At 40.3% G+C, this 25721-nt stretch overlaps 4 protein-coding genes across 6 annotated transcripts; 1 reads left to right on the forward strand and 3 right to left on the reverse strand.

The window, feature by feature from the left end:
- On the reverse strand, nt 11766–14112 carry LOC18778550 (ubiquinone biosynthesis protein COQ9, mitochondrial). Of its 2 annotated transcripts, none has more exons than XM_020558094.1 (2): nt 13958–14112; nt 11766–13219 (listed from the first exon to the last, which is right to left on the reverse strand). In XM_020558094.1, the coding sequence occupies exon 2, from the start codon at nt 13195–13197 to the stop codon at nt 12289–12291; it is 909 nt and encodes a 302-aa protein (XP_020413683.1). In that variant the 5' UTR covers nt 13198–13219; nt 13958–14112; the 3' UTR covers nt 11766–12288. The 2 variants fall into 2 exon arrangements, with proteins under 2 accessions (XP_020413683.1, XP_020413682.1); XM_020558093.1 differs by having other exon boundaries at nt 11766–13223.
- LOC18779029 (L-aminoadipate-semialdehyde dehydrogenase-phosphopantetheinyl transferase) lies at nt 14263–17196 on the forward strand. Of its 2 annotated transcripts, none has more exons than XM_007211704.2 (5): nt 14263–14513; nt 14898–15030; nt 15284–15528; nt 16104–16275; nt 16706–17196. In XM_007211704.2, exons 1-5 carry the CDS (start codon nt 14398–14400, stop codon nt 16895–16897), a joined length of 858 nt encoding a protein of 285 aa, XP_007211766.1. In that variant the 5' UTR covers nt 14263–14397; the 3' UTR covers nt 16898–17196. The 2 variants fall into 2 exon arrangements, with proteins under 2 accessions (XP_007211766.1, XP_020411963.1); XM_020556374.1 differs by having other exon boundaries at nt 14375–14513; nt 14908–15030.
- LOC18778590 (40S ribosomal protein S25) lies at nt 18733–19466 on the reverse strand. Its single transcript, XM_007212210.2, has 2 exons — nt 19348–19466; nt 18733–19267 (listed from the first exon to the last, which is right to left on the reverse strand). The coding sequence occupies exons 1-2, from the start codon at nt 19348–19350 to the stop codon at nt 18944–18946; spliced, it is 327 nt and encodes a 108-aa protein (XP_007212272.1). The 5' UTR covers nt 19351–19466; the 3' UTR covers nt 18733–18943.
- LOC18780564 (40S ribosomal protein S2-4) lies at nt 20863–23087 on the reverse strand. The gene is made up of 2 exons (XM_007211745.2): nt 22326–23087; nt 20863–21271 (listed from the first exon to the last, which is right to left on the reverse strand). The coding sequence occupies exons 1-2, from the start codon at nt 22986–22988 to the stop codon at nt 21113–21115; spliced, it is 822 nt and encodes a 273-aa protein (XP_007211807.1). The 5' UTR covers nt 22989–23087; the 3' UTR covers nt 20863–21112.

Below are 25721 nucleotides of genomic sequence, written 5' to 3' on the forward strand. Positions count from 1 at the left end.
CATCGTTATGACCAACAACTATCGTACCTAATTGTTGTTTCCCTTTGCTTTCATCTCTACGCACGACCGATGTAGATACATTCGCTGCTTCTTTGCAAGGCTTGTTCTTTTCAATACTCACAACAACACGTCCATGGCTGTCTACCTTTGCCTTCCTTGGTTCCCTGAATATCATGATCTCATCATACACATACCTAGGCAAGCGTTTCGGTTTCCTATGTTTTTGTTTAAGCCTTATAACCCATGTTTTCAAATAAGGTGTTGATTCCTTACTCTTTACCCTATTCTCTATTTGAATAAATTCAAGAAGTTATTGGGGGTTGTTTGACAACTTATCATACTTTTTGTGCGCATCTGCCATAACGACTTCGACATCACAGCACAATTCATTGTACATCACAGCCTACACCTGTGCTTCCTTGAGTTTCACCTTTAATTTTGATATTTCTTTTCCATGTGTGGATTTATTCTTTTGAAACCCTAGCCTCCTTGGCTCCTATAAATACATGACTATGCACAAGGTTTGAGGTACGTCTGAAACTCTGCAGAAATCCCCTTTCACAAACCCTAGTTGCCACTCTATCTATCTATCTATCTATCTATCTCTATCTCTCTCTCTCTCTCTCTCTCTCTCTCTCTCTCTCTCTCTCTCTCTCTCTCTCTCTCACATACACACACAAGGCTCTGGCCACCTGGTTCTCCCCGAGAGAAATCTCCATACACTTTATTAGCTACTATTTATCTTATACACAGTCGACCTAACTTAAGCATCAGATGACCTTTGGCCAACACCCCCCGAGTGTGGCCTTTTCACTCCGTGTTGTTTTGCAGTGAGAAAGAGAAGTGAGGAGGAAGAAGGGATCGTGAGACGAATATTCTCTAGGAAAGAAAATCATATCCACAAATTGGTGCTTCCATTGAGAGCGCGAGTGAATAATCAACGCATGCTCCAAATCCATTTTCCACACTTTGTTATGATCAATCATGGTTGATACATGAGTTACGAGGAGTATGGCCACCGCGATATCGCAATCCACGACTAAAACCTTGTTGCAACCATAGGGAACCGTAGCTGCCAGCATCTAGCAACAACCTCCCATGGCTGCCAATGCAACTCAGCCACCAAACCATGCGGCTGGAGCCTTGCAGCCGCCAACAGCCTTTGCACAGTTGCTCCTTATAGCCGTTGCTATTTTGTCACGCCACTCTACCATTGGAATGCAGTAGCAGCTGCGCCATAGGGTTGTTGGAATTGTAGCACAGCCGCACGGCCCTATGACCTTCTCCTTCACCTTGCCATTGCCCATGAGGGTACTGCCATTCACGGCTATCTCAACGCCATCCTGGTCTTGGAACAAATCTATCCACTCCCTCATTTGCCGTCACACTTGATGTATGCACCCGTGTACGCATCCAATGGAACCCTAGCACATATGCCTTTAGGCCCAATGCACACCACTCTTCCTAACCCACGCAGTGAGGTGAACCTTAGCTTATGGGTTGATTAGCTCGCACAATGGGTTGATGACCAAAACAATTTGATTGGCCGACTACTCAAGGAGATCAACTTGAGTCAAGGCCCTGACCTTGGATCTCAAGACGAGGAGAGGAGGATGCATGGCATACCGGCACAAAGTTCGAGAGGTCCCAAGCTAGTCGGAAAGTGACAAATGGGCAATGGGGAGAATGAGAACGTGTTGACGAGACACAAACATCCACAAGCAGTACTCGAAGCCAGTCAATGATCCATTAAAGGTTAGGTCAAAGAACCAATGTGCATGAGAGGCTAAGCCCACAGTCCAATGTCCACACTCGCTTAGGCCCACAAGGAAGTATCCATTCTAGGCTCGGCCCATAAAAAGCTCGAGTTCGTGAACTGTTGCGTGACGAATGTAACGACCAACGCTTGCTAACCCGCTCAAGGAGAACCAACTCAAGGCTATGAGCCGCAGAGAAACCCTCACAAGCTCAATTTACAAACCCGCCCCACAGGCAGGACAACCAAGGGGATCGACCCCTGGAGGCTAAGGAGGACGTTAACCAGCAGCGTCCGAGGCACTGAAGATGCCGACCTGAGCCACAAGCCCTACGGGCAGAAGATGTCTAGAGGCTTATGAATGATCGACTCTAGAGTCTCTAACTTAAAGGAAGCACTTAGGAGGCCATGCGCAGGGAAGTTGATCAAGTCAACTCATAGCCCTTCACCGAGGTGGACTAGGCCACAACTCCATAGCAGTTCATGACACGGTCCATCACATCATTTAAGGGAAACTCTGATGAGAGCCATTTGAAGCACTTCAAGAGTGCTATGATCCTGTACATGGAAGACGACGCCCTGATCGGCGATCCAGCCATTGAGGATACTCCCATCATCAGCTTTCAGAAAAAAGGATCTGATCAGGCTATGTCTACCACATAATGACGCCCTTGTCATTTGCATCTAGATTGAACTAGCTGAGATCGAGTGAGTTCACGTGGATGAGGGCAGTGAAGCCAACATCTTGCAATTATCTGTTGTCCGGCGGATGAGATTGTAGCCCAAGATCAACAAACTTACTAGATAGCTCACAGGCTTCAATGGGGCCACATCGATCACTGTGGGAACGATTGACCTTGATATCCACTCACCCTCAGTGGTTTGCTCGCAGACCTTTATAGTCATTGACGATATCTCCCCTACAACGAATTCTTGGGCAGACCATGGATCAGCAAGATCGATGCTGTCACATTCGCTTCAAACCAGAATATCCGCTACCCAGGCAAATCAACTGTGATCAAGCTATGGGAAGAAGATGCATAATCCAAGGGCTAAAGAAGGGTAAACAGTTGCAGTTCACATCGTTGATGCAGACTGCCGACGAGGTAGGTCGTGCTCACAATGGACAAGCAGACCTGAAAGGGAATGAAGTTGCCACCTCCCAATAGCAACTAAGGAGCCATGATCAAGACGAGGGAATCTGCTCGGAGGCCTCCCCTGAAAAAGATTGGAAGCTCGAGGATGATGTAGAGTTAGCACCCCTTGATCCTGAACAGCCAGACAGAAAAACACAGATCGGCTCACGCCTGAGCCCAAATAAGAAGGTGGAGCTAACCACATTCCTCCATAACAATAAGGACATGTTCGCATGCTCACCATCTGACATGTCTGGCATCAACCCTCGAATCATTTGCCGTTGTCTTCACGTCAACCCAACCAGCAAACCAATGACGCAGAAGAGACACAAATTCACTCTCGAGCGAATTGCGATTATTGAAGCAGAGATCGATAAGCTCCTAGCTACCGGCTTCATCGAAGAGGTCTCTTACTTAGAATGGTTGGCCAATGTTATTCTGGTAGCAAAGCAAGAAAATGGCAAAGGGAGATTTTGTGTCGATTACATCGACCTCAATAAGGCATGCCTTAAGGATAACTTCCAGCTGCTGAGAATCGACCAACTCGTGGATTCAATTTCTAGCAATCAGCAGCTCAGCTTCATAGACGCCTACTCCAGCTATAATCAAATTCTGATGCACAAGGATGACAAGCCAAAGACCTTTTTCATCATCGAGAGAGGGACCTACTATTACAAGGTCATGCCATTTGGGCTGAAAAACGCCGGAGCAATCTACCAAAGGGTCGTGAATAAAATTTTCAAGGAGCAGATTAGTAAAACTATGAAAGTCTAAATGGACGATATTTAATCAAAGCTCTTGAGCATGCAGACCACATCAAGAACCTTGTCGAAGCCTTCAACCTGCTCCGATAATACCACATGAAGCTGAATCCAAGTAAATGCATATTAGGTGTATCATCCGGACAGTTCTTGGGATACCTAGTCCCTCAACAAGGTGTTGAGGCAAACCCGCGCCAAATTAAGGCCATTCTCGAGATGAAATCACTCTCAACGAAGAAGGAAATACAAAGTCTGACGGTCAGAGTAGCAGCCCTCAACCGATTCCTTTCGAGATCTACAGACAAGTGCAGACCATTCTTCAAAGTTTTGAAGAAAGGGCAAAAGGACAAGTGGGACGAGGAATGTGAAGTAGCTTTCCAGAATCTGAAGACTTACCTCACTTCACCTCCCCTACTCTTAAAACCAGCTCCTGGTGAAGACTTATTCCTGTACCTAGTAGTGTCCAGCTCGGCCATCAACTCAGCTATCATCCTAGAAGAATTGGGGGCACAACATTCAGTATTCGACAAGTCAAAAGCTCTCCTCGATGCAAAGACTCGCTAACCGAAGTTGGAGAAACTCATTTTGGGCCTCGTAGTTTCTGCGATAAAACTACGACCTTACTACCAAGCTCACCGGATCATCGTCATGATCCACTTTCCTTTGAGATCAATTCTCCATAGCCCTGACGTTTCTCAGCAACTCATGAAGTGGGCTATAGAACTAAGGCAATATGACCTTCTCTACATGCCAAAGAATGCAATAAAAGCCCTGGCTTTAGTAGTCTTTGTCACAGAATTCACTCCATTAACCGAAGAAGACAAGGCCTCCTCCACCGAACCTGACCTACTCAGAGACATGTGATAGTTGCACATAGATGAAGCGTCGAACTAAAAAGGAGCTGGAGCAGGTGTAGTCATAATCACTCCGGATGGAACATTATTGGAGCAAACTATCACACTTAGCTTATCGGCCTCAAACAACGAGGTAGAGTACGGTCCATCGCTCGTAGGCTTGTGCTTGGCAAATGAGCTATCAATTAAGAAGCTGGCCATCTACTCAGATTCCCATCTGATCATAAATCAAGCCTCAGAAGAATACATGGTGAAGCACCTGAGGATGATCTTATACCTTGACAAAGTGCAAAAGTTGTCGAAGGTATTTCCTACCTTTACCATCCAACAGGTGCCTCTGGCAGAGAACGCTCAAGCAGAAGCACTGGCAAGTTTGGGATTAGGGATGGATACCCAGTTTAGACGCTTCATCCCAGTTGAGCACCTTGACCAACCAAGCATTGAAGAGGCAGAGTAGTCGAACTTGATGCAAACTGACAAGGATCCTAGCAGGCAAGATCTCAGCATCGACTACCTGGTGAATGAGAATTTTCCAAAGGACAAGTCCAAGGCCATCAAAATCAAGCAGAAAGCTGTGAGATACTACATGAAAGACAACATGCTTGTTCGTAGATCATATTCAAGTCCTCATCTCACCTGCATCAAGTAGCCACAAACGCTCAAGGTGCTCTGCAAAATACACAATGGCGAATGTGGGAATCACGCTAGGGGCAGATCACTTGCCCAAAAGGCTCTCAACATAGGCTATTGTTGGCCCATCATGCGCCAAGACTCCACGAAGTATGTTCAAAGATGTGATCAATGCCAAAGCTATAAACCAATACCTAGCTTGCCAGCCGAGGTGTAACATCTGTAGAATAGCCCATGGCTATTCCTGTAGTAGGTCATTGACTTGGTGGGACCCATGTCGCCATCACCTGCCAAGAAGGACATGATGATCGTTGCCGCTAACTACTTCACAAAGTGGATTGAGGCTGAGGCTCTATCATCTTCTAAGGAAGCTGACATCGAACAATTTATCTAGAGGAACATCATATGTTTATTCGGCTGCCCGCAGTTGATAGTCACTGAAAATGGCACACAAATCGTAAACAGGAAAATCATCGTATTCTTTGTGAAGTCCCGCAAAGGAATGACCAAGCTGAGGCATCTAAAAAGATTGTGCTAGACTTCACCACACCCCCTCCCCCCGGCAGCGCACATCACAGTTCCATCCATGAGCATGAAGTGGGCAGTCTTGACTAGAATTGCAAGCAGATGAAAGTCAACCTTTATTTGCTTAAAGAAGAACGAGAGAAGGCCATTGTTCGAGTTGCAGCTTACCATCAGTGACTAACGTCTTACTACAACAAGAAAGCCAAGATCAGACAATTTCAACATTGAGACCTTTTGCTTAAAAAAAACTTTCATCACAGCACCAAGGCAAGGGTCGAAGAAGATAAAGCCCAACTGGGAAGGCCCCTACGTGAGCAACCAATCTGGAGGCAAAGGAAGCTACACCCTCAACACCATAGAAGGGAAGGAAATTTTGAGACAATGGAAAACCCACTACCTTCGGAGGTACTATCCATGAAGCTCCTTACTTACTAGCTTAGCTTCAAGCAGGCGATTATCGCCTCCCACACCTTTATTGAAGACAAGTTACTTTTGATGTCATCTATGAAGCTACTTACTTACCAACTTAGCTTTGAGCAGGCGATCGAGCCTCCCACACCAACATCAATACAAGTTCGAGATTTTCTTTCAATGGAGTATCTCATGAGAGCTATCGACATGTCTCCGAACATAGGCCAAACGGGCCACTTCCACAAAGCTATCGACATGTCTCTGAATAGAGGCCAAACGGGCCACTCTCATCTACACATCTCTAGACATACACTTAAGAGAGCTATCGACATTTCTCCGGACATAGCCCAAATGGGCTACTCTCTTCTACATGTCTCTGAACATAAACTTACGGAAGCTATCGACATGTCTCCAGACATAGGCCAAATGGGCCACTCCCACGAGAGCTATCAACATGTCTCTAGTCATAGGAGAAATGGGCCACTCTCATCTACATTTCTCCGAACATACACTTACAAGATACAATGCGAGTTAAAGTTTGAAAAAAAACTGAAAATTCCATAACAAAGCGGCCAACCGGCCAAGTTCAACAAGAAAGAAGATGGTCAACTAAAGACCACTTATTAAAACAAGAAGTGAAAATATAGAGTTCAAAAATAACAAAGGAGTCTACTTTTACTAGGGGACTTCGACAGGTGACCCTTGGTCGACTACCTCCTCAGCTGCACTTGATTAGTTGCGCAGATCGTGGCCTCACTCTACTCAACTGCCATCATCTGCTAGGCAGCCCCAACTACCAGCTCATCCACATTTGCCCTAACCTCATCAGCTGGGCCATCCTTGGCCCTGTCTTCCTCCACTGCAGCTTCATCAGCCATTTGCTCTTCAACTGCTCCTACATCCACAGTGTTAATCTGCTCACTTTGAGCAAGGAGCACATCCACGTAGAGTAGTTCAGCATCTTTATCTTTAATGAGGGCAACAAGGAGAAGTGACGTTCCTGCAGTCCAAGTATCCTAGCTAGTACGCATTAGCAGCAATCTCATGCTTGGACGCCTTTGTGGCATGGGTATCAAACTTGACTAGCAGCTTGTTACGGTTTTAGGCCAGAACGACATACTTGTGTTCAATGTGAAAGTGGGCTTCCTTGTGTTCGAGCTGGGTAGCGACAAGAGACTCGAGCTCACCATCTTTTTGGCCAAGAGAACTCTTCAGCGTAAACATACTTTCCTTTATCTTAAACATCATGGCATAATGGCGAATCAGCTCATTCAAGAGCTTGTCGACCAAACAGAATTCTTCTTCGTCAGCTCATCTGGTAGAGCAGAAGAGAAGGCAACAACAAATGAGTTTCGCATGACCCCAGTAGCAAAAACCATCCCCTTTTGAAGATGATACGTAACAAATTTTTCTTCCTTAACTAGGGAAAGTCTCGAGAACATGCTAAGGTCGCCAGCCTAATGTAAGTGGTCAACCAACATGGCACAAGCAGATGGACTTGACAGGAAGTTTGTTTTGAGCATATCAAACAGATGCTCATTCCCAGCAGAGCTATCATTAGCTCCCGGACCAGCAGTTCGAGCAACTGAAGGACTTTTTGCTCGAGCAGATGACTCTTTAGCCCTCTTGACCACAACCTGCAATACTGAATCAGCTCCACGCAGACGACTCGAACCCTGCTTCTCGGCAACCTCCTTACTGGGTGGATAATGAGTTTTGAGCAGTTCGAGTGGAGACTTTAGCAGAATATCTCGAATCTCTTGCATGCCATTGACCTTTTTGTTGCTCACGCCGACAAGGCGCTTTATCCCAGCAGATGACGAATGAACAATTCCCATGGGGACCATCTCAACAGATGGGACTCCTCTTGAGATCCTTTGTTGTACACTCACATGTCGCCATGAATTTATCATGATAGTCATATCTTTGGGTTATGTCCAAAGGAACACAAATGGCTAAGGGCCCACGACGCTTTCATAAGACAACTTGTGGTGCCTTAGATCAAGGACTAATTTGCACTATTCCAACTTGAGAGATCTTGATTGATATGTAAGTAAAACTTCCTTTCAAGTTCTCTTTGTTGATCGCGTTCAATGAATTCATTCTCTAACGAACACCCATACACTTATCTTAGTGTCTTCACAAGAATAACTCGAGACCAGTCATCCTCCTGATTGAGAAGACGGATGATTATCCTACGACTATGAACAGTTTAGGATGTGGACATGGTACAAAAAGGTCTCCTCAACTTAACTTCTTTAAGTCACTTTCTACGTCTCACGATCCATGGACTTGGTGATTAAGTAAATGACTAAGATAATTACATCTCATGATTGGCTCTAGGGCATACTTCTAACAGATCCCATATGTTTATTTTACCTCGCGACTTTTGCCAAATATTTTCGATTATATCAATTATATTGACTTGCCAAACTTAAACACCTGTTTAGCAGGTGTGAGATTTTATACAAAAGGCCTCAATGTTATTAGGAGTGGAACCATTTATTATATGGGACTTTCTATTTTGTTAAGTTTCCGATGTGAGACTCGTGTATTCTTCAACACTCCTCCTCACGTGGGACCACTTTTTAGTGGGCCACACGTGCAACCAATTCCACATCAGTCACTTTTTTTCATTTTCTTTTTTTTCTTTTTTTTTAAAAAAAATTTGGGGTTTGTTTGATTTTGATTCAATTTGGGGTTTTTGTTTGATTTGAGTTTGTTTGATTTGGTTTAATCGGATCCAGTCAACCGACCCGCTCTAATACCATGTTAAGATTTCAGAGGGACGGACCCTTGACCCACCACTAGCAACATCGATATTGTCCCCAACTTAAACACCTGTTTAGCAGGTGTGGGGTTTTATACAAAAGGCCTCGATGTTATTAGGAGTGGAACCATTTATTATATGAGACTTTCTATTTTGTTAAGCTTCCGATGTGGGACTCGTGTATTCTTCAACATGTTCAAGGCGTTTTTTGGGGTTTTTTTTTTTTTTTTTGGTAGTTCTTTTTTACATGGGAGCCGGTGAGGTTCAAAACCTCGGTGGCTGCAGCAAATAATTTTCCGAAGAGTCTCATGGTGATGGAGCTCAAGTCCGGTGAGTGGGTGAGAGACAGAGGGAGACAGAAAGGAACTTGGAAGCATCACTTTATATTTATCTAGTATTGTAATAATCATCTTATCTAGATCCCCTAGCTCGTGATCCTTGCCAAATGTTTTCGATTAAATCCTTTATAATGACTTGGTAGTGCAAGAGTAACACTACCTTTTTGCCAATATCATATCCATACATGTCATGCTCTTTGATGAACTGATCTAATGATTGATTGTTGAACTCCATGACATTTTCCAGTAATCTCCTCCCTAGGGGTGGGCATCGGGACCGGAAAACCGGAACACCGAACCGAACCGGTGAAAAAAAATCGGAAAAAAAACCGGTTGACCAAAAAAGTCAACAAACCGGATTGGAACCGGACCGAACCGGTTCCAACCGGTTCCGGTTCCGGTTTTACATCTCTCCACACCGGACCGGACCGAACCGGACCGGTCATATATTTTATATTTATATTTTTACAAAATTTTAAAATCTAATGCCATATTTTAACTTTTATAATCACTAATTTTCCAAGTTCAACTTCAAAAAATTTCTAAATGTATGAATTGGATTATTTGTTCATTTTTAAGCTAAAAAAATAAGTTATTTATTATAATTTTTTTATAAAAAAATTAAAAAAATAAAAAATTAATAATCCGGTTCAAAACCGGAACCGGTCAGAACCGGACCGGAACCGGTTAGAACCGAACCGGTCGGTTTTTGAAATTTTTTTTGCCTAAACCGGACCGAACCGGACCGGTTAAATAATACCGGTTTCGGTTTCGGTTTGAGGTGAGAAATGGACCGAACCGGACCGTGCCCACCCCTACTCCTCCCCATGCGCCAAAAATCCATAGTAATGCGGATCCCATCAATTCAAGTAGAGGATTACTACATTCCGGATTATATCCACATGCAAAAGGTTGTAAATTAGGACCCAAATATAGTAATTTATATTGTTATAAAGATCTATTTTACCAGGTTATGGTACCCTTAGTGCCAAAACGATGTAATACTATCACTCCTAATATGTTTGCATATTTTAGGGTTAACAACATAAAATTACCCAATCTTTCGTGGTCATTCAAAATTAGTACATCTAGGGGAAAACATTACCGAACGCCGCCTTAGTTTCCTCCATTTTTTATTTTGTTTTATGATGTTACCCAACATATATGCTACTCGCATATCTTTTCATCTATTTTTATTTTAGTTTAGATAAATATCACTAGACGAAAATTGCCCTGACATATTTTAATGGATTAGAGTTCATTGTAAGTTTAGGTAAAATTACATGTCTTTAATTGCAGTCATTGAAATACAAAGGCTGAAGTGAATACTCGAAAAAACTTCAAAGAATATTACATATGGAAGACCAATTTGCTTTCTCATATGTTCTCTTATCTTTTATGTGGGAAGCTTGTTTGATATTAATTTATTTTTCAAAATAAGGCTTATAAACTCGAATTTCGAGCCTCGCATTTAGAATCTACGCATTTTTCTGCATTTCATTTAATCATAATCATTGTAATAATCTCAAAATATTTCATTTAATCATAATCATTGTAATAATCTCAAAATCTATAACATGACACGTCAACTATCATAAGTTTAGGTTTTGTTTTAACATTTTGAAAGTCCAATTTTACCCTTTCAATAAAATTAATAATAAAACCCACCCCTAGTAGCATCGGCACACCGCCACTCCACGATCAGCCAACTTTGATGTTCTCTTGGACTAGCTTTGCCATCGGTTAGGTCATGGCTTCCCCTGTATCTTTAGCTTGTGAAGAAAAAATTGAGAACGTATTAATTCACTGTATGAGCAGGGACGGACCTACTAAGGCGCAAGAAGGTGTAGCTGCACCTCCTCTCGTCGGAAAATCTATTGTAGGTGCTTCAAATTGCCCCTTTGTACTTTTACTTTTATTTATTTTTATATTACTCCATTTACTTAAGTTTACAATGTAAATAAGGAAGTACCCCCCATTTGGATTCAAATAAAAATACTAGAAAATCAAATTCCCACCAAATCAAAATATGAAAATTCAGTTTTAGTGCAAAATACGATTTAGGCTAAAAATGATGGCTCATTAAGTCAATATATACTTCATACTAAAATCCCATAAAATCAAATTTTCTTATTTGATGTATAAGGAATAAAAGCCGCCAAAAATTATCTTAAAAAAATGATTATTCCGAAAAATCATTTTTCATACTTAGTCAATATTGCACCTCTGTTAAAATATTTATGGGTCTGCCAGTGTGTATGAGTTTGGACAGAGCAACCCAGGAATCAATGCTTTGTGGAAGCACAATCCCGGGCACTCGGAGGGCCTTTAAATGGGATTACCGTTGGCAGGAGTTACCAACTTTAAATGGAGTTTTTGGTTGTCGAAGGAAGTGCTGGGTTTGGTTTGTTATTTAAGTTTCAAATTTCAAAATTTTTAACTCTACTGGAAGGGTAAAATTAGACTTTTTAGAGTGTTAAAACTAAACCTAAATTGATGGTAGTTGACATGTCATGTTATAAGTAGTTAGATTATTACAACGATTAAGATAAAGAAAAATGCGGAAAAATGCATAGGCTCATGATGCAAAAAACTCAGGTTGTTCCACAACATTCCAATCATAGTTGAACAGCTACTAACATAGTACTGTTTATGAATTACAATGTCAAAGACCCTGATACAATGATAGTAATTATTTTTAAAGAAAAACATTTTTTATTTTGTACAGTATTTTCATGTTATACATAATACAGACTCATACACTTTAATTTACACTCCATTTTCTTGTCCTGGTAAATTCCCTTTTATTTATTTCAGGTCTAAGGTGAAGCCCCGGCCAACATGAATTCAATAGACTACAGTACCAAAAATGTGCAATACCTTAAAACTGGACCCTGAGAGCTTAAATGAAGCTTCAATTGACAAAGAAATGGATCTTGCAATAGACAGCTAAACTCAACTCAGGCTTCAGCAGAGAAGGAAAAGATTTATAATAATTTGAGCTAGCAATATAATTCTTTAGTAAAGTCGTAACAGAGCATCTCATCCAAGTTTACTGACCAGAGAGAGGACTGATGCTTGCAATATAATTCTTTAGTAATAATATCTTAGCCCTGAAAGACTCTCTTCACAAATCCTTGCAAAGAAGTCCCCATCCCAGCACCAACAGCTTCTGCCAAGTATGTTGCCTCTTGGACGGTTTTCTTCAAGTCAAAAGCATCTTTCACTCGATCATCCAAGAATGCCCATGTATCACAAAAATCTGGGGAATTATCAGTAAGCATGTAAATCTCGGTTGTGGAGTATATACCTCCAAGGACAGTCCGCTTCACATACCACTGAAAATCAGCTGTGTCGTCGCCAGCACCATGCCAGATCTCATCCATAAGCATTGCCCTCTGCTTAAAACTTGTGGGTACATTCACTGGTTGTGCCTGGATGCTAAGAGCTTGTGGCCACTTCGATATGTAGGGTGCCTGCATTTCTAAGCGAATCTTCACAAGCTTTGTGATCCTCTCACTTGGTATCAAACTTTTTAACTCCTCTGTACTAGAGTCGATCATATCACTAAGCCTTTGCAAACAGTCATCCATGAAAAACTCAACAAGCATACCCTCCTTCCTTGGAAATGATCCGACAATCGATGGAGACAGACCAACATCCCTTGCACCAGCAATCATAGCCGCTTCGCTCCATCCCAACCTTATAACATGGGGGAGTGAGGCTTGGAGCACACGAGCTTGCTCATCTTGGTATTCCGCTCTCGGTCTCCTAGTGTGATCAGCCGTTGACGACGTGGTATTTGAAAAATTAGGGATTTGATCGGCCGTTGACGACGTGGAGTTTTGAAAGTTAGGGCTTTGATTGACGAAAGATTCAGAGTTCACAGTTGTGGAAAAGTGAGAACGACTAATGAGGGATTGAAGAGGGCGGTAACGAATAGTACGGTGGTTGGTACTGCTACCCAAGGATGTACCAAAGAGATGGAGAAGCCGCTTCGCTGCTGAGCTATACATTTTGATTTGGTATCACCAATATCTGCCTACAAGGCAAATGAGGGTTTTGATGAAGTGATGATACGATAATATAAAAGGTTAAAAGCATAAACATTATAAATGAGTTACTAGTCTTGCAAGAAACAAGTTAATGTTTTTTCTGTATAAATATAATATATCAAATATTCATTTACAATAAAATAAATTTTACCTAGAATTGTTAATTTCTTCAAATTATTTCACTTAAAATCTCTTTCTCATGGAAATGAATCTAAATTGACAGAATATATAGAAGAGTTCAATGTTATTAATTTCCCCAAAGAAATATTCAGACTTATAGCCATCAAGAAGATTACAGAACAATGCTGCAATCCATCCATAATCCTCCCCTTTAAGTGGCAGAAGAAAATCAATTTTTTTTTCATTGATGCTCAATGTTGTATTAATTGATAGATATCAAAGTTTTGACATTGCTGACCTTACATGATAATCACTCACCCCAATTGCACAAAATTGATAGTAGTATTTTTTTTATATAAAATTTGTAATTTTTTTTTTTTTTTTTCAAGAACAATCTTGATACAGATAACGGAGATGCCTAAATTAGAAACATTAACAGCAATTTAAACCCATGACAACAAATGGTATAATTTTGGAACAGAAAAAAAAAAAATTCAAAAGCCCTAGCGTAAACCTCTAAGTTACAGACACTAGTTTAATCCCAACAAAAAAAAATTGCACCAGAAATTGACAAAGCAGAAGAAAAATTGCGAACACAAACCTGGATTTGGAAGAGAACTTCCTTGTTGCAGAGGAAATGGAACCCAACGGCAAAAGGAAAAGAGGACTGAGAGTGCTTCGTTTTTCTTAGGCTGAGAGAGACCCGCGGAGAAGATGAGTGTTTCCTATTGTTGCGTTGATTTGATTGAACGAGTTTTATTTTATTTTTCATTTAAAAATAATATTTCGGGTCGGGTTCTATTTCAAATCGGGTGGTTTTATTTAAGCCGAAAGGTCATCATTGGTCCCGGGGCAAACTACAGAGACAAGACAACTTTGTATATGAAGTTAGGTTGTTGTAATCTCAACCGTTGGGAACATCCAACGGCTGAACTAAGCCCCACCAAACGAAAGAGACGAGTTCTTCTGCAGAGCATTTTCTATGGGGTTTTTTTTACCTCTAAGCTGAGTTCTTCTTGTTTGGTAGGTCTTTGCATAACAATGGAGAGAGGGGTACAGAGATGGGTTGTGGACATATCAGGGTGGGACCCATCTCCCCAAGATTTCTCCTTTGCTCTCTCTGTTCTTCCTTCAGTTGAGCAACCCTCTGTCACCAGGTTTTCCCTTGCTCTATTTTAGTTGCTGTCTTTTTTTTCTTTTTTTTGGATTCCAAGAAAACCTAGAAAGAAGAAAACCTAATAGTGATCAAAGAAAATGAGTGCTGTCTACAATCTTAGTGCCATATATTTGTTTTATTTTATGCCTTTTGCAAGTAATATAGATGAACCAAATTTGGCACTTGCTGTTGGCAGAGTCAAAGGGACTTGTCTGATAAATGATTGAACCTTTAAAAAAAAAAAAATCAATACATGAAACGGGAAATTTCCACTAGTGTTTTGATGTTATAATTAGCATCCAAGAAAGCAAAATGATAATGGATTGAGCTTAGGAAGAATTGTTGAGACAGTTAACAGAGATGCATTGTATTTTGACATTGGTAGATTTGTACAGATGGAAGACAGGAAGCGGGCACTTGTGAGCCGGCTGCTTCAATATGCTCTTGTACATGAAGTTTTGGCAATTCCCTATGATGAAATTATCATTAAGCGCACCTTGGAAGGCAAACCATATCTGGTATGTATGATTAAACTTGCCAGTTCTTGTTTTATCCAAATGAAATTGGTTTTGATGGAGATCCAAATATGTATTGAAGTCACGGAATCCGGCATTAATATCTTGTTCTGCATACTATGTATAAGTTCCAACTGTGTGTTTACAAGAAATGATTTTACATCCTTTTCTTGGCACAATTCTTGTACCTTCCTTGCTTGTACATCCACCATTAATATCTTGTTCACTACACTCTGCATAATGTCTTTGTTTTCAGGAATGTGGTGATGTTTGCACAGATTTTCCCAATTTTAATTTCAATGCATCTCATCATGGTGACTATGTTGCTATAGCGTCCGAACCTTTGTGCCTCGTCGGGGTGGACATTGTTTCCATAGTCATTCCTCAGAAAGAGACGGTTATAGAGTTTATTCAAAACTTCTCCTCATACTTTTCAAGTTTTGAATGGGATAGTATAGTCAATGCTGGCACATCTGATGATATTCTGATTGAGTTTTACAGGTAAATCGTTTCCTGACATTCTGTGAAAATTTATTCCATAATACTTTTGTGTTGTAAGTTATAGTTTGTCATTGTTGTTTCCTTGTCAGATATTCTTATCTCAATATACTTATGATTTGTGCACTTGTACTCTTTCTGTAAATCTGAGTGACCCACTAGAGAACTACTGGAAGAAAGAAAGACTTTGTTTCCTATCTTATCTAACATTGTTGGTTTTCATGTAAAATCTCCCTTGAGTTTAAAATTATGGAATAAAGTTCAGTATCTGTGTCAGAACATCTAACTGTCACAGTTTTGCAGTTTTCTGTGTGGCTTGGTTCTCTTTTAGATATGGCTAGCAAACCTTGCCTGAATTTTTTTACTGCATATTCACTCTGTTTATCTGTTGGGGATAAGTTCACAGGTCTATTAGAATAGAAACCTTTCAATAAAAGTTTATTAAATATGCGTTGAGCTTGAATGTTCAGGTGAATCATTAGGGTTTGGCAAAATAATGTTTATTTATGGTGCAGTAAGCAGCATGCGGGAGAGGTCCAAAGATTTGAGTAGCTGATGATTTATAGTGTGTTTTGTAGATATTGGTGTCTGAAAGAAGCTTATGTCAAAGCGATTGGGAGTGGAGTGGCATATGGTTTGGACAGAGTGGAATTTCATCACAGTTGCTGGACTAACATCTCTGTTAATGTTGAGGGGAAGGCTATGAAAGAATGGCGCTTTTGGCTTCTTGAGCTAGGAAAGGGACATTTGGTAACTCTCTTGTTAATTTTCTTTCTTTGTTTTCATTGAGATGCCGTTTTGATTTTCAAGGTTACATAGTTTCGTTGGTAATTTATAGCATCCATAGTTTTTTGGCTTCTTTTTTGGTTGCATAGTTGTTAGTTATCTAAGACAGTAAAAAGTGCTAGATTAATTACACCTTATAAAGCAAAACTCTTCTGGTTTAATCCGAAGTTCTTGCTTAATGGATACCTGGGGTGCTAAAAATATGGATGGGAATGCAACAAAATCTGAATATGCGTGCATAAACACTGGGGACGAGTCAAACTTAAGTCCTTTTTTACCGCTCGACCTTCGCTATCCTACCATCTGAACCAAGGGATTAAGACTATGCATACTAATTTTATTGGAACGAGGCAATTACTTTCCTGCTCTGTAACAGTTTTCCATGAAATCGCAGGTCTCCATTGCAAGGGGTCATCCAAGATCAGCTACTGAGAGTTATATGAGAACATTAAAACAGGCAGAGTTTGATGAAGAGGAGTATCACGCAGCTCTTCATCTTCCAAATGTCAGATTTGTCTCAAGAACTGTAGAACAACTCATTCCGGTTTCACACAAAGACCGTGTACATCGGACTTCGATTTCATGATACAATTGAAGCGCCGATGAACATGAGAAAGCATTCACTTCAGCTTTTCACAGGAGAAATTAAAATCAAACTGTAGTAGCACTTCTGTATATAAAGTTTAATGTCCCTGCAGCATAGCGTTGTTCCGGTTCCGTCAGCATTATTGTATGTAAATTGGGCATGTGTGGTAGGATGGGTCTAGATGACTCGGGCATTGTCATTATATTGCTTAAGATGTAAGCTTGATTTTTGTTGTATGCTTGTAAGTTGTAATTAAAGGTTGACAAAAATCAATTTTATATATTTATGTTTTGGGTAAATTGATTGAGCCAAACTTTTATCCTTGGGCCCGTTTGGTACATAAAACAGATCTGAGAGGATCACTTCTCAAAGAATGAGAAATGGAAGATTCATTTTTCACGTTTAATAAACGAGAAATCACTTTATTTTCTTTTCCATGTTTGTTTCAAGTAGGAATGGAAAATAAAGATTGTATAATTTTTCAATTATACTCATATTAAATCAAATTTGCATTTAATGATATATTATAATTCTATGTGCATAATAATCATAAAAAATATATATTTAATGTTAACTCATTTTCCAAAACTTTCTCATTAAAAAGGAAAACAAAACCTAAGTTGGGAGGGCTTTACTTTCACATGAGTTAAGCAACGATTTCGCATACCTAAACTTACCAAACATGGGAAAGTAATTGATTTCTCATCCCTAAGCCTCCTTTCCAATTAAACAAACAGGCCTAAGGATGAAGTAAAATGCAATCCGTATCACAAGATGTACACTATAAATGATGAAATCTAGAGATATTTGACATCCCAGATAAATGCTTTAAATTAGTCATAGGATCATTGGCTCAAATTCCTCTGCTTCATTATAAAATTGTGGAGAAGCAAAATCTTTGTAAATTTACAATATTTTTCAAGAAAATCCAATTATCAACCAATCTACTAGAAGCAGCCAATTTCAGAACCTGAAAAATGGATAGTGTAGTGCTAGAAGGCAGCCAACCTAAAACCGTGAAGAAGACTCTCATCATGTATTTTATTAAAACCTTAAAATCCATATTTATCCCAACCCTAAATTTAAGATGCCAGCAACATCTTACCCAGTTGGTGCACCAGAAAACTTCATGCTAGGTTTTAACCCATAAAAACTTCTGAAAACATTTTCATTCTGTGCCTTAAAACTACGCATAGTCCTTAAAACTACTCAAAATATGAATCTTACTCTACACTCCCACAAAATTTCAGAGCTCTTCTACATCAATCATCACACTATATACCTAACTAGGGTTTGCTTTGCACAATTACACAGTTACAGTTCACTGTCAGCCATATAACAGTTCCAAAGCATCATTCGCGTTTAAAACACCATTTTAGACTCCTAGTGCAAGTACTTAAATCAGTAAAACATCCTCTTGTTAGCTTCAAACACATAGCACTATATTATCTCTCTGGCAGAAAAAGAATCAGAAAACTAAATCCAAAGCATACGAAATTGCGTAGACAATACATAGCTTAAATAATCTAAAAGAACAAGAAAATATATTGAAGGGCATACAAGATGTCACGAAAAAAAAGAGTTGAGATCTTCAGAGAAAAGAGAGGAGCAATAAGGAATGAGAAGGGAGAGATGACATCAGTCGGTTACCTAGGTTGCATATTTTGCCTACTTTTCTGGCAGCATTGTCAAACTGGATGAACTCAAAATTATAAGAACATGTAAGGGTAATGCAATCTAGCCTCTAAATAGATGTATAAGCAAATATTGTTTCAACTTTTAAGGTTGGAATGACAAGTTCACGAAAGGAAGAAAGAATCATAGAAACCATGGAAAAAGCCACAAAGAAGAACAACGGTTTCTCACTATTTGAATAGATTCATAATCTACTAGCAAGCTAATGCGTAATGATCCTGAATAATCAAAGTCTCATTAACCATAAAAATAAAAACAAAACTGGCATGCAAATAAATAAGGGATGCTAAATAGTCTACAACGATATAATAACCACCAAAACGACATAATAACCATCGAAAACAAAACGACCTAGGTGTTGGTGGCCCTGGTGTAGATCTGCTGGCTGGCATGAGCAGAAACCATCCTAATCGCCCCTCTGGCCATCAAGTCCCTTATGGCCTTCCTCGCCAGAGACCCATTGATCCTGAGACGGTCGGAGAGAATGGAGGGTGTGATGAGCTTATACTTCGGTGCCTCAGCGATGAGCTTGTCGTACGTGCCCTGGTCGAAGAGCACCATGTTGTTGACCTTCTCCTTTTGCTTTCCTTTGCTCCACTTCTTCTTCTTCTGCTTTCCTCCTCCAGACTTCGCCGGCTTCGACGACGGTGGCGGTGCCTTGTCCTTCTTCGGTGCCTGAAATTAAAAACTCCAGATTGTCAGAGACATTTTCACAAACAGATAGCGATCAATCTGTTAAGGAATTTGGTCCGTACCATTGGATCGGAACACAGCGACTGAGAAAGAGAGGGAAGAGAGGGAGAAGAGGGTTGCGGGCGGGAGGCAGTGCGAGTGAAAGAGGAAGATAGGTGAGGGGTAGAGATTTATTAACTTAGGGTTTCCTCGGGGTTACATGGTACCGACGTCGTTTTGGCTACCTTTTGTTTTTATTATGGGCTAGTTTGTTCCTTTGATTGATTGATTGACTGGCCCATTTCTGAAGGATCCAGATATTTGGGCCCAGAACTCCAATAAAATGCAATTTCTTTTCTTTAATTTTATGATTGATGTTCTTGCTCCTTTTTCACCACTCAATTCATTAATTTTATTATTACGTCATAATATGTGATGTTCGTCAAATGTGGTATATAAATGTGATCTCTTTGTAAATGGTATTTGTGATTTCAATATACTGTTAATTAATTAATTTTTTTTTTATAGGTTCGATAACACATACAAATTGTCCCATGTTCCAATATTGTGCAGAGATGTTCCCAATTGTTTGGGACTCGGCCTAAATTTACCAGTCCGGTAAATTGCCTTATAAGGGAGTGGGATGCTTTTCTTTTTTCATTTGAAAACAACCTTTTACCTTGTACAGTACTGAACACAATACAACTTGTCCAACCTCTTAATCCGGCACAGTACAAAACATTCAACAATGGTAAGCATAATACGGTAGATTACTATTCAGTACAGTCCAATACATAATTCAACCAGAGTCACAGGGCAAGGAGAATAAGCATATGACTTAGCTATTACACAGCACCTACTTAGCATCTTACAGTAAAAATGAAAAAGCTGGTACAGAAACTTGCGAGCTATGTACATGGTCAGGACAAGCATCTCCCAGAAATCCGACCCGACCTGCAACAGCAGAGCACAAAAAACAAGTTCAAGTAAAGAAACCACCAAAAGAAAATCAAACAAAAAAAATGATCAAGTTTGAAGTAGACGTTCTTAGAATCAAGAACCCTCTTACCTACAACAAATGCAGAAACAAACCAGAAACAGAAATAAACCAGAAAAAAATTGCCATTTTCTAGTAGCAAAACAAATGCCAAGTAACGTTAAAACTGAAGAGCACAAAATGAGTCCAACAAACTAGACTGTTATTTTTTATGACAGGAGAATTTATCAGCACCACATAAACAAGGCCTTTTCTTTTCCTACTTTTTTTTTTTTTAAACTTCTTTAAATAAGTGTACAAAAAGAACTGTGTACCATAGCCATAATATTAGCATAGCAGGTTGCCCTACTCTGAGAATAACACCCGCAAAGCAATCTTGTCTAACAGAAGCATATTCAAATCCATAGGTATGTCCATTGTCAAGCCCCTCCGCAATATGGTCTTGCAAACTGTATACTAATCCGTAATCAGGTGAGATTGATAGCAGCTATCTTCTGCTTGGGCTTGGGTTTTACCTTCACCCTTCTTGTTACCCAATGATTGACAGACCAGTAGCACCACAACAGGTAGCCTCTAGTAAATTATCGCATTCATTCGTGTATATTAGAAGGCTATTGATTAAATATCCAAATGGAATGGAAGCATTGGTAAATCTCAGTGAACACAAATATTCCAGCAAAGTAACATATTTGCCCAATCCAGCATATGGTTTAAACAAACAAAAATAAGATGAAAGAAATTATAAAAACGTTGATAAACCAAAATGGCAACATATTATGTCTTCAACACTAGAAATCAAATGCAGAAACTAAGATTTCATCTTCAATAAACACTAGCTTCTCTGAGTCAGACTAGGCTTCTACTTTCTCCACATCTTCAATGAGAAGGGGCTTGGTTGGCCTTCCCAACAGGTCTGTGAACTCTTGGAATGGAGATTTGCTGAAGCGTGTCTCTTTCCAGAATTCAGGGGTCAGAAAACCGTAAGTCTTCAGGAGGCAATCAAAAGTAGCCTGCAAAAAATGCATTCACATAAATGATTAGATACAATGCAAATAATACGAGATTCAAGTAACACTTGTTCAGTCTCGTTAAATTACATCTTTAACTGAGGAATTCAACCCAAACTGAAGGGTGGTGATTATAAATTTTCTTTGTGCCAAAGGCAATGGCAAATCAAGAACTAACATGACTACCAACGAGCAAACTATAATATCATAAAAACTGACACTCAGGGTCAAGAGGAATGCTACTCATTTCAATCCAGACTACATTGAAGTCAGAGTCAGCCCTAAACATAACATATTGGTTCACAGAAGTCCTATCTTGAAGAAGCTCTGCGACATCACCAATCAAATTTATATATTTATTTAATGCTCATACTTCAGAGTCAGGCTGCCAGGATCATCAGAGGGGCCAAGGGCCAGACCTTCCATATCCATTTACCAACCCAACCATTAAAAAGTTTTCAAAGCCCGACTACGCAAAGAATTAGAATTTAGTGCTATCTTGTTCAAAAATATTAATGCTTCAACCGCACTTCATTTCAAAATGCCACTTCCATAATTTCCACAACCACAATATGCACTAAAACTTTTTGCATTCATGCATCCTCAATCATGCTAACGCACACAAACTAAAACTGTTAAATTATATGCCAAATAAGAGATTATCAAGAAAATGTATTAGATCTGCACAAACCATTGCTGAAGCATTAACCAAAGATTTCCCACTACTAAAAACATGCAAAACAAAATGTTAAAGATTGTTAAGAGCTTCCTGAGATGGGTAGATTTCAATTTCAACTACACAACACTCAACTCCACAAGCTCATCACATTCTTCTTTCAAATTTCATTTGCATATTTCTAAGAGTAAGAACTCTTTGACCAAATTTCATTTGCATATTATTAATTCAAGATTAATAGCATCACCAAAAGCTTCCCAACACACTCTGACACTTATTCGGCAAACTAAACAACATCCAATAAATAATAATAATGTACAAACAATCAACTAATGTGAAAACACAAAAAAAAAAATGAAAATTTGGATAGACTAGGTATACCTTGACAAAGTTGCCAAGCGTCTTGGTGGAGCCACGGGATGAGGTGAAAACATCATCAATACCAGCAAACTGCAGGACCTTCTTGGGCACACGGGCAGCCACAATTCCAGCACCACGGGGAGCGGGCACCATCCTGACTGTGACAGAGCCACACTTGCCGGTCACCTTACACGGCACCGTATGGGGCTTCCCAATCTTGTTACCCCAGTACCCTCTCCTCACCGGAATCACAGACAGCTTAGCCAATATGATCGCGCCACGTATCGCAGTGGCCACCTCCTTGCTGCACTTGACTCCGAGCCCGACGTGCCCATTGCTGTCGCCTACGACAACGAAGGCTTTAAATCGGGTTCGCTGACCGGCCCGAGTCTGCTTCTGGACCGGCATAATCTTCATCACCTCATCCTTGAGGCTACCGGAGGCGACAAGAGCATCGATGATCTGGTGCTCCTTGATGGGTAGAGAGTGGAGGTAGATTTGCTCCAGGCTCTTGATCTTGCCTTCCTTCACGAGGCGGCCGAGCTTGGTCACTGGGACCCACTTCTCTTCCTCCTCGCGGCGCCCGGGGCGGCGTCGGCCTCCTCCGCGGCCGCGGTCGCCTCCGCGCCCGCCGAAGCCTCGGCCGAACCCACCCCGGCCTCTCTCTGCTGGTCTCTCTGCCATGGTTATGTGAGAAGGGATGAGAAGGAGAAGGAGAAGGAAGAAGGGCGACGGCTGGACCGAGAGGGTTTAGGGTTGTGGGCGAAAGGAGATGTGGGGATTTTATATCTTCACCTTTATAGCAAAATGTTTTTTTTTTTAACCAAAAAAAAGTTAGGTGGTTGTAATCTCAACCGTTGGGAACATCCAACGGCTGAAGTAAGCCCCACCAAACGAAAGAAATAGATTTGTGCTTCTGCAGATTTTTTATTTTTTATTTTTTATTTTTTCTGTGGGTTTTTCATTTTCTCAAGATTTCTCCGCTGCTCTCTCTTCTTCCTCCAGTTGAGCAATCTAAACCTTGTAAACAGTCCGTTAACACGATACGAATTCGCACAAAAAATTCAGTATTCGGATCTGAGTTATTAGGTCGGATTGACAACGGATTAACCTATTAGCCACTCGTTAAGCTAACATGTCGTGTCAATGTCATTTGCGAATCACCCGTTAACCCGTTAAGAACAGGGGTACTTTTATAATTTTACATGAGTTTCCCTTTAAAAAAGTGAAAATATCTGAATCCAAGAAGGGAATTCGAACCCCTACCAACACATTCTCAAAGAAACCACCTTTACCCACTTGGTTGTATGCAATTGTTTTAAGGACAAACTACAGTAAACTCTCCAACCTATAGGGTCATTTATGAGTTCATCTCCGATTTTGGGGACATTTACCAGTACATACTCAACGTCACAGAAACTCTACAATTTGCCCCCTCCATTAGTCAAACTGTTAGTCAGTCTGTAAAATGATGATCTGTCAAAAGTGGGACCCCTTTTTTTAATGACGTGGACTTCCATGTGGACTAAAAATTAATAAAAAAATTATTTTACTGTTTAAATTATTTATTATTGTTAAATTAATTCAAATTTTAAAAAGCAAAATTAAATTAAAAAATAAAAATCTGGCAAACATCAAAGGAAAAAAATTTATCTTCGTCTGTTTCTCTTCCCAACCCCAACCCACCCTCCCTCCGTGCACACTGCCTTCAAAGCCATCGCCACCGACCTCGTTGTCGTTGTATAGAACCAAGGGCAAGATCTTCATCCTCATCAACTGCCTCTCCCCTTCCCACCTCCCTTAACACCAAAACCCAACAGCCCCCACCACCTTACCTCTGGGTCCAAGATCCATGAGGGGTAGAGGTGGAATCGAGACCTTGAGCTCCTTCCTCCTCTGTTGACATACAAAGATTCTTGAATTCCAGTCTATTTATTTATTTAGTTTTTTAATTCTTAACGGGTCGTGTCATGTGATTCCCGAATTATAACGGGTCGTGTTCAGGTCTAATATTTTTCACCTGTTAACTAACAGGTCGTGTCGTGTCAACCCGTTAACTTAATGGGTTAACACAAACACGATTTGAAACCCGCAAACACGACCGATTTGACAGGTTTAGAGTAATCTTGTCACTAGGTTTTCCTTTCTCACTCTTTCGTTTATTTGGTTTTTTTTTTTTTTTTTTTTTTTGTTCCAACAAAACACAGAAAGAAGAAAACTCAATATAGTGATCAAAGTAAACGAGTAATTGTGTCCAATCTTGGTGCCATTTATTGGTATTATTTTTGCATTTTGCAGGTGGTATTGATGAAGCACAGAACCATGATTTTTTCAATGGATGGGCTAGCTATACTTATTAGCTAAAAATCTAATGATCATTGTTTTTGTACTCTTACAATTTCTATAGTATTTTATAAACAAAATATATATTAAATCATATAAACTACGTTAGTTCATGACCACACTTGACACTTGCTTTTGGCAAAGTCAAAGGGACTTGTCTCATGAAATTATTGAACTTATATATATAATCAATACATTAAATGCACTATAGAATTTTGATGTTGTAATTATCATCCAAGAGAGCAAAATGATAATGGATTGAGGTTAGGGAGAATTGTTGAGACAGTTAACGAAACTGCATTGTGTTTTGTTATTGGTAGATTTGTACGGATGGAAGAGAGGAAGCGAGCACTTGTGAGCCGGTTGCTTCAATATGCTCTTGTAAACGAAGTTTTGGCAATTCCCTATGATGAAATTGGTTTTGATGGAGATCCGAATATGTATTAAGGTCGCAGAATACAACATTAGTATCTTGTTCTGCATACTATAAGAGCTAAAATATGAAACATAATATGAGAATATTTGTTTTGTGTATTCTTCTCCTTGTAGGAGGTCATATTTATAATACAATGGAACTCTAATGGCCCTGGTTGCTAACCAAACATTGGAAGAAGGTTGGTAGTCTGCCTCTTGCCGAAGATGTTGGAAAATGGAAGCTATATGGCTTGGACTTAAATGATCTGCCAATTGAGCAGGAGGAGTTCTCGACCAAGCTCCCAAAAGAGAGGAAGCCTAACAGTAAATTCGCTCTCGATGAAGCCGCAGTCTCAATATCAAGGGATACGTCCCCCCAGCGAAAGCAGCCAGACCTTTTTTGCCACGAGCAAGTCTTTCTCAACGTTGTTTCGTCGGCTGAGAAGGTCCCTATTGGAGTTGCTCCTGCCTCATCTACCGGGATCAAGTGCCTCATTAGTGTGAGTAGGAAAAAGGTTAGTGGCATGCAAAATGTCCGGGCTATTCCGCTCAAGTCTCCACCCGAACTACCCAAAACCTGTGATCTGCTTTGTAAGGAGGCCGCTGAGAAGCAAGGTTTGGGTCATCTGCGCCAATCCAAGGATCAAAATGAGATGACTA

Source organism: Prunus persica, chromosome G2 (assembly GCF_000346465.2).
Source record: "Prunus persica cultivar Lovell chromosome G2, Prunus_persica_NCBIv2, whole genome shotgun sequence".
Classification (NCBI taxonomy): Eukaryota; Viridiplantae; Streptophyta; class Magnoliopsida; order Rosales; family Rosaceae; genus Prunus; species Prunus persica.

What these genes read in the sequence shown, in the direction of transcription:
- LOC18778550 (XM_020558094.1), bottom strand. Translation starts at nt 13,197, where the DNA reads ATGTATAGCTCAGCAGCGAAGCGGCTTCTCCATCTCTTTGGTACATCC.
- LOC18779029 (XM_007211704.2), top strand. Translation starts at nt 14,398, where the DNA reads ATGGAGAGAGGGGTACAGAGATGGGTTGTGGACATATCAGGGTGGGAC. An exon ending in TGGAAGGCAAACCATATCTG is followed by an intron (nt 15,031 to 15,283) that starts GTATGTATGATT and finishes CTTTGTTTTCAG; the next exon opens with GAATGTGGTGATGTTTGCAC. An exon ending in ATTCTGATTGAGTTTTACAG is followed by an intron (nt 15,529 to 16,103) that starts GTAAATCGTTTC and finishes TGTGTTTTGTAG; the next exon opens with ATATTGGTGTCTGAAAGAAG.
- LOC18780564 (XM_007211745.2), bottom strand. Translation starts at nt 22,988, where the DNA reads ATGGCAGAGAGACCAGCAGAGAGAGGCCGGGGTGGGTTCGGCCGAGGC. An exon ending in CGCTTGGCAACTTTGTCAAG is followed by an intron (nt 21,272 to 22,325) that starts GTATACCTAGTC and finishes CATTTTTTGCAG; the next exon opens with GCTACTTTTGATTGCCTCCT.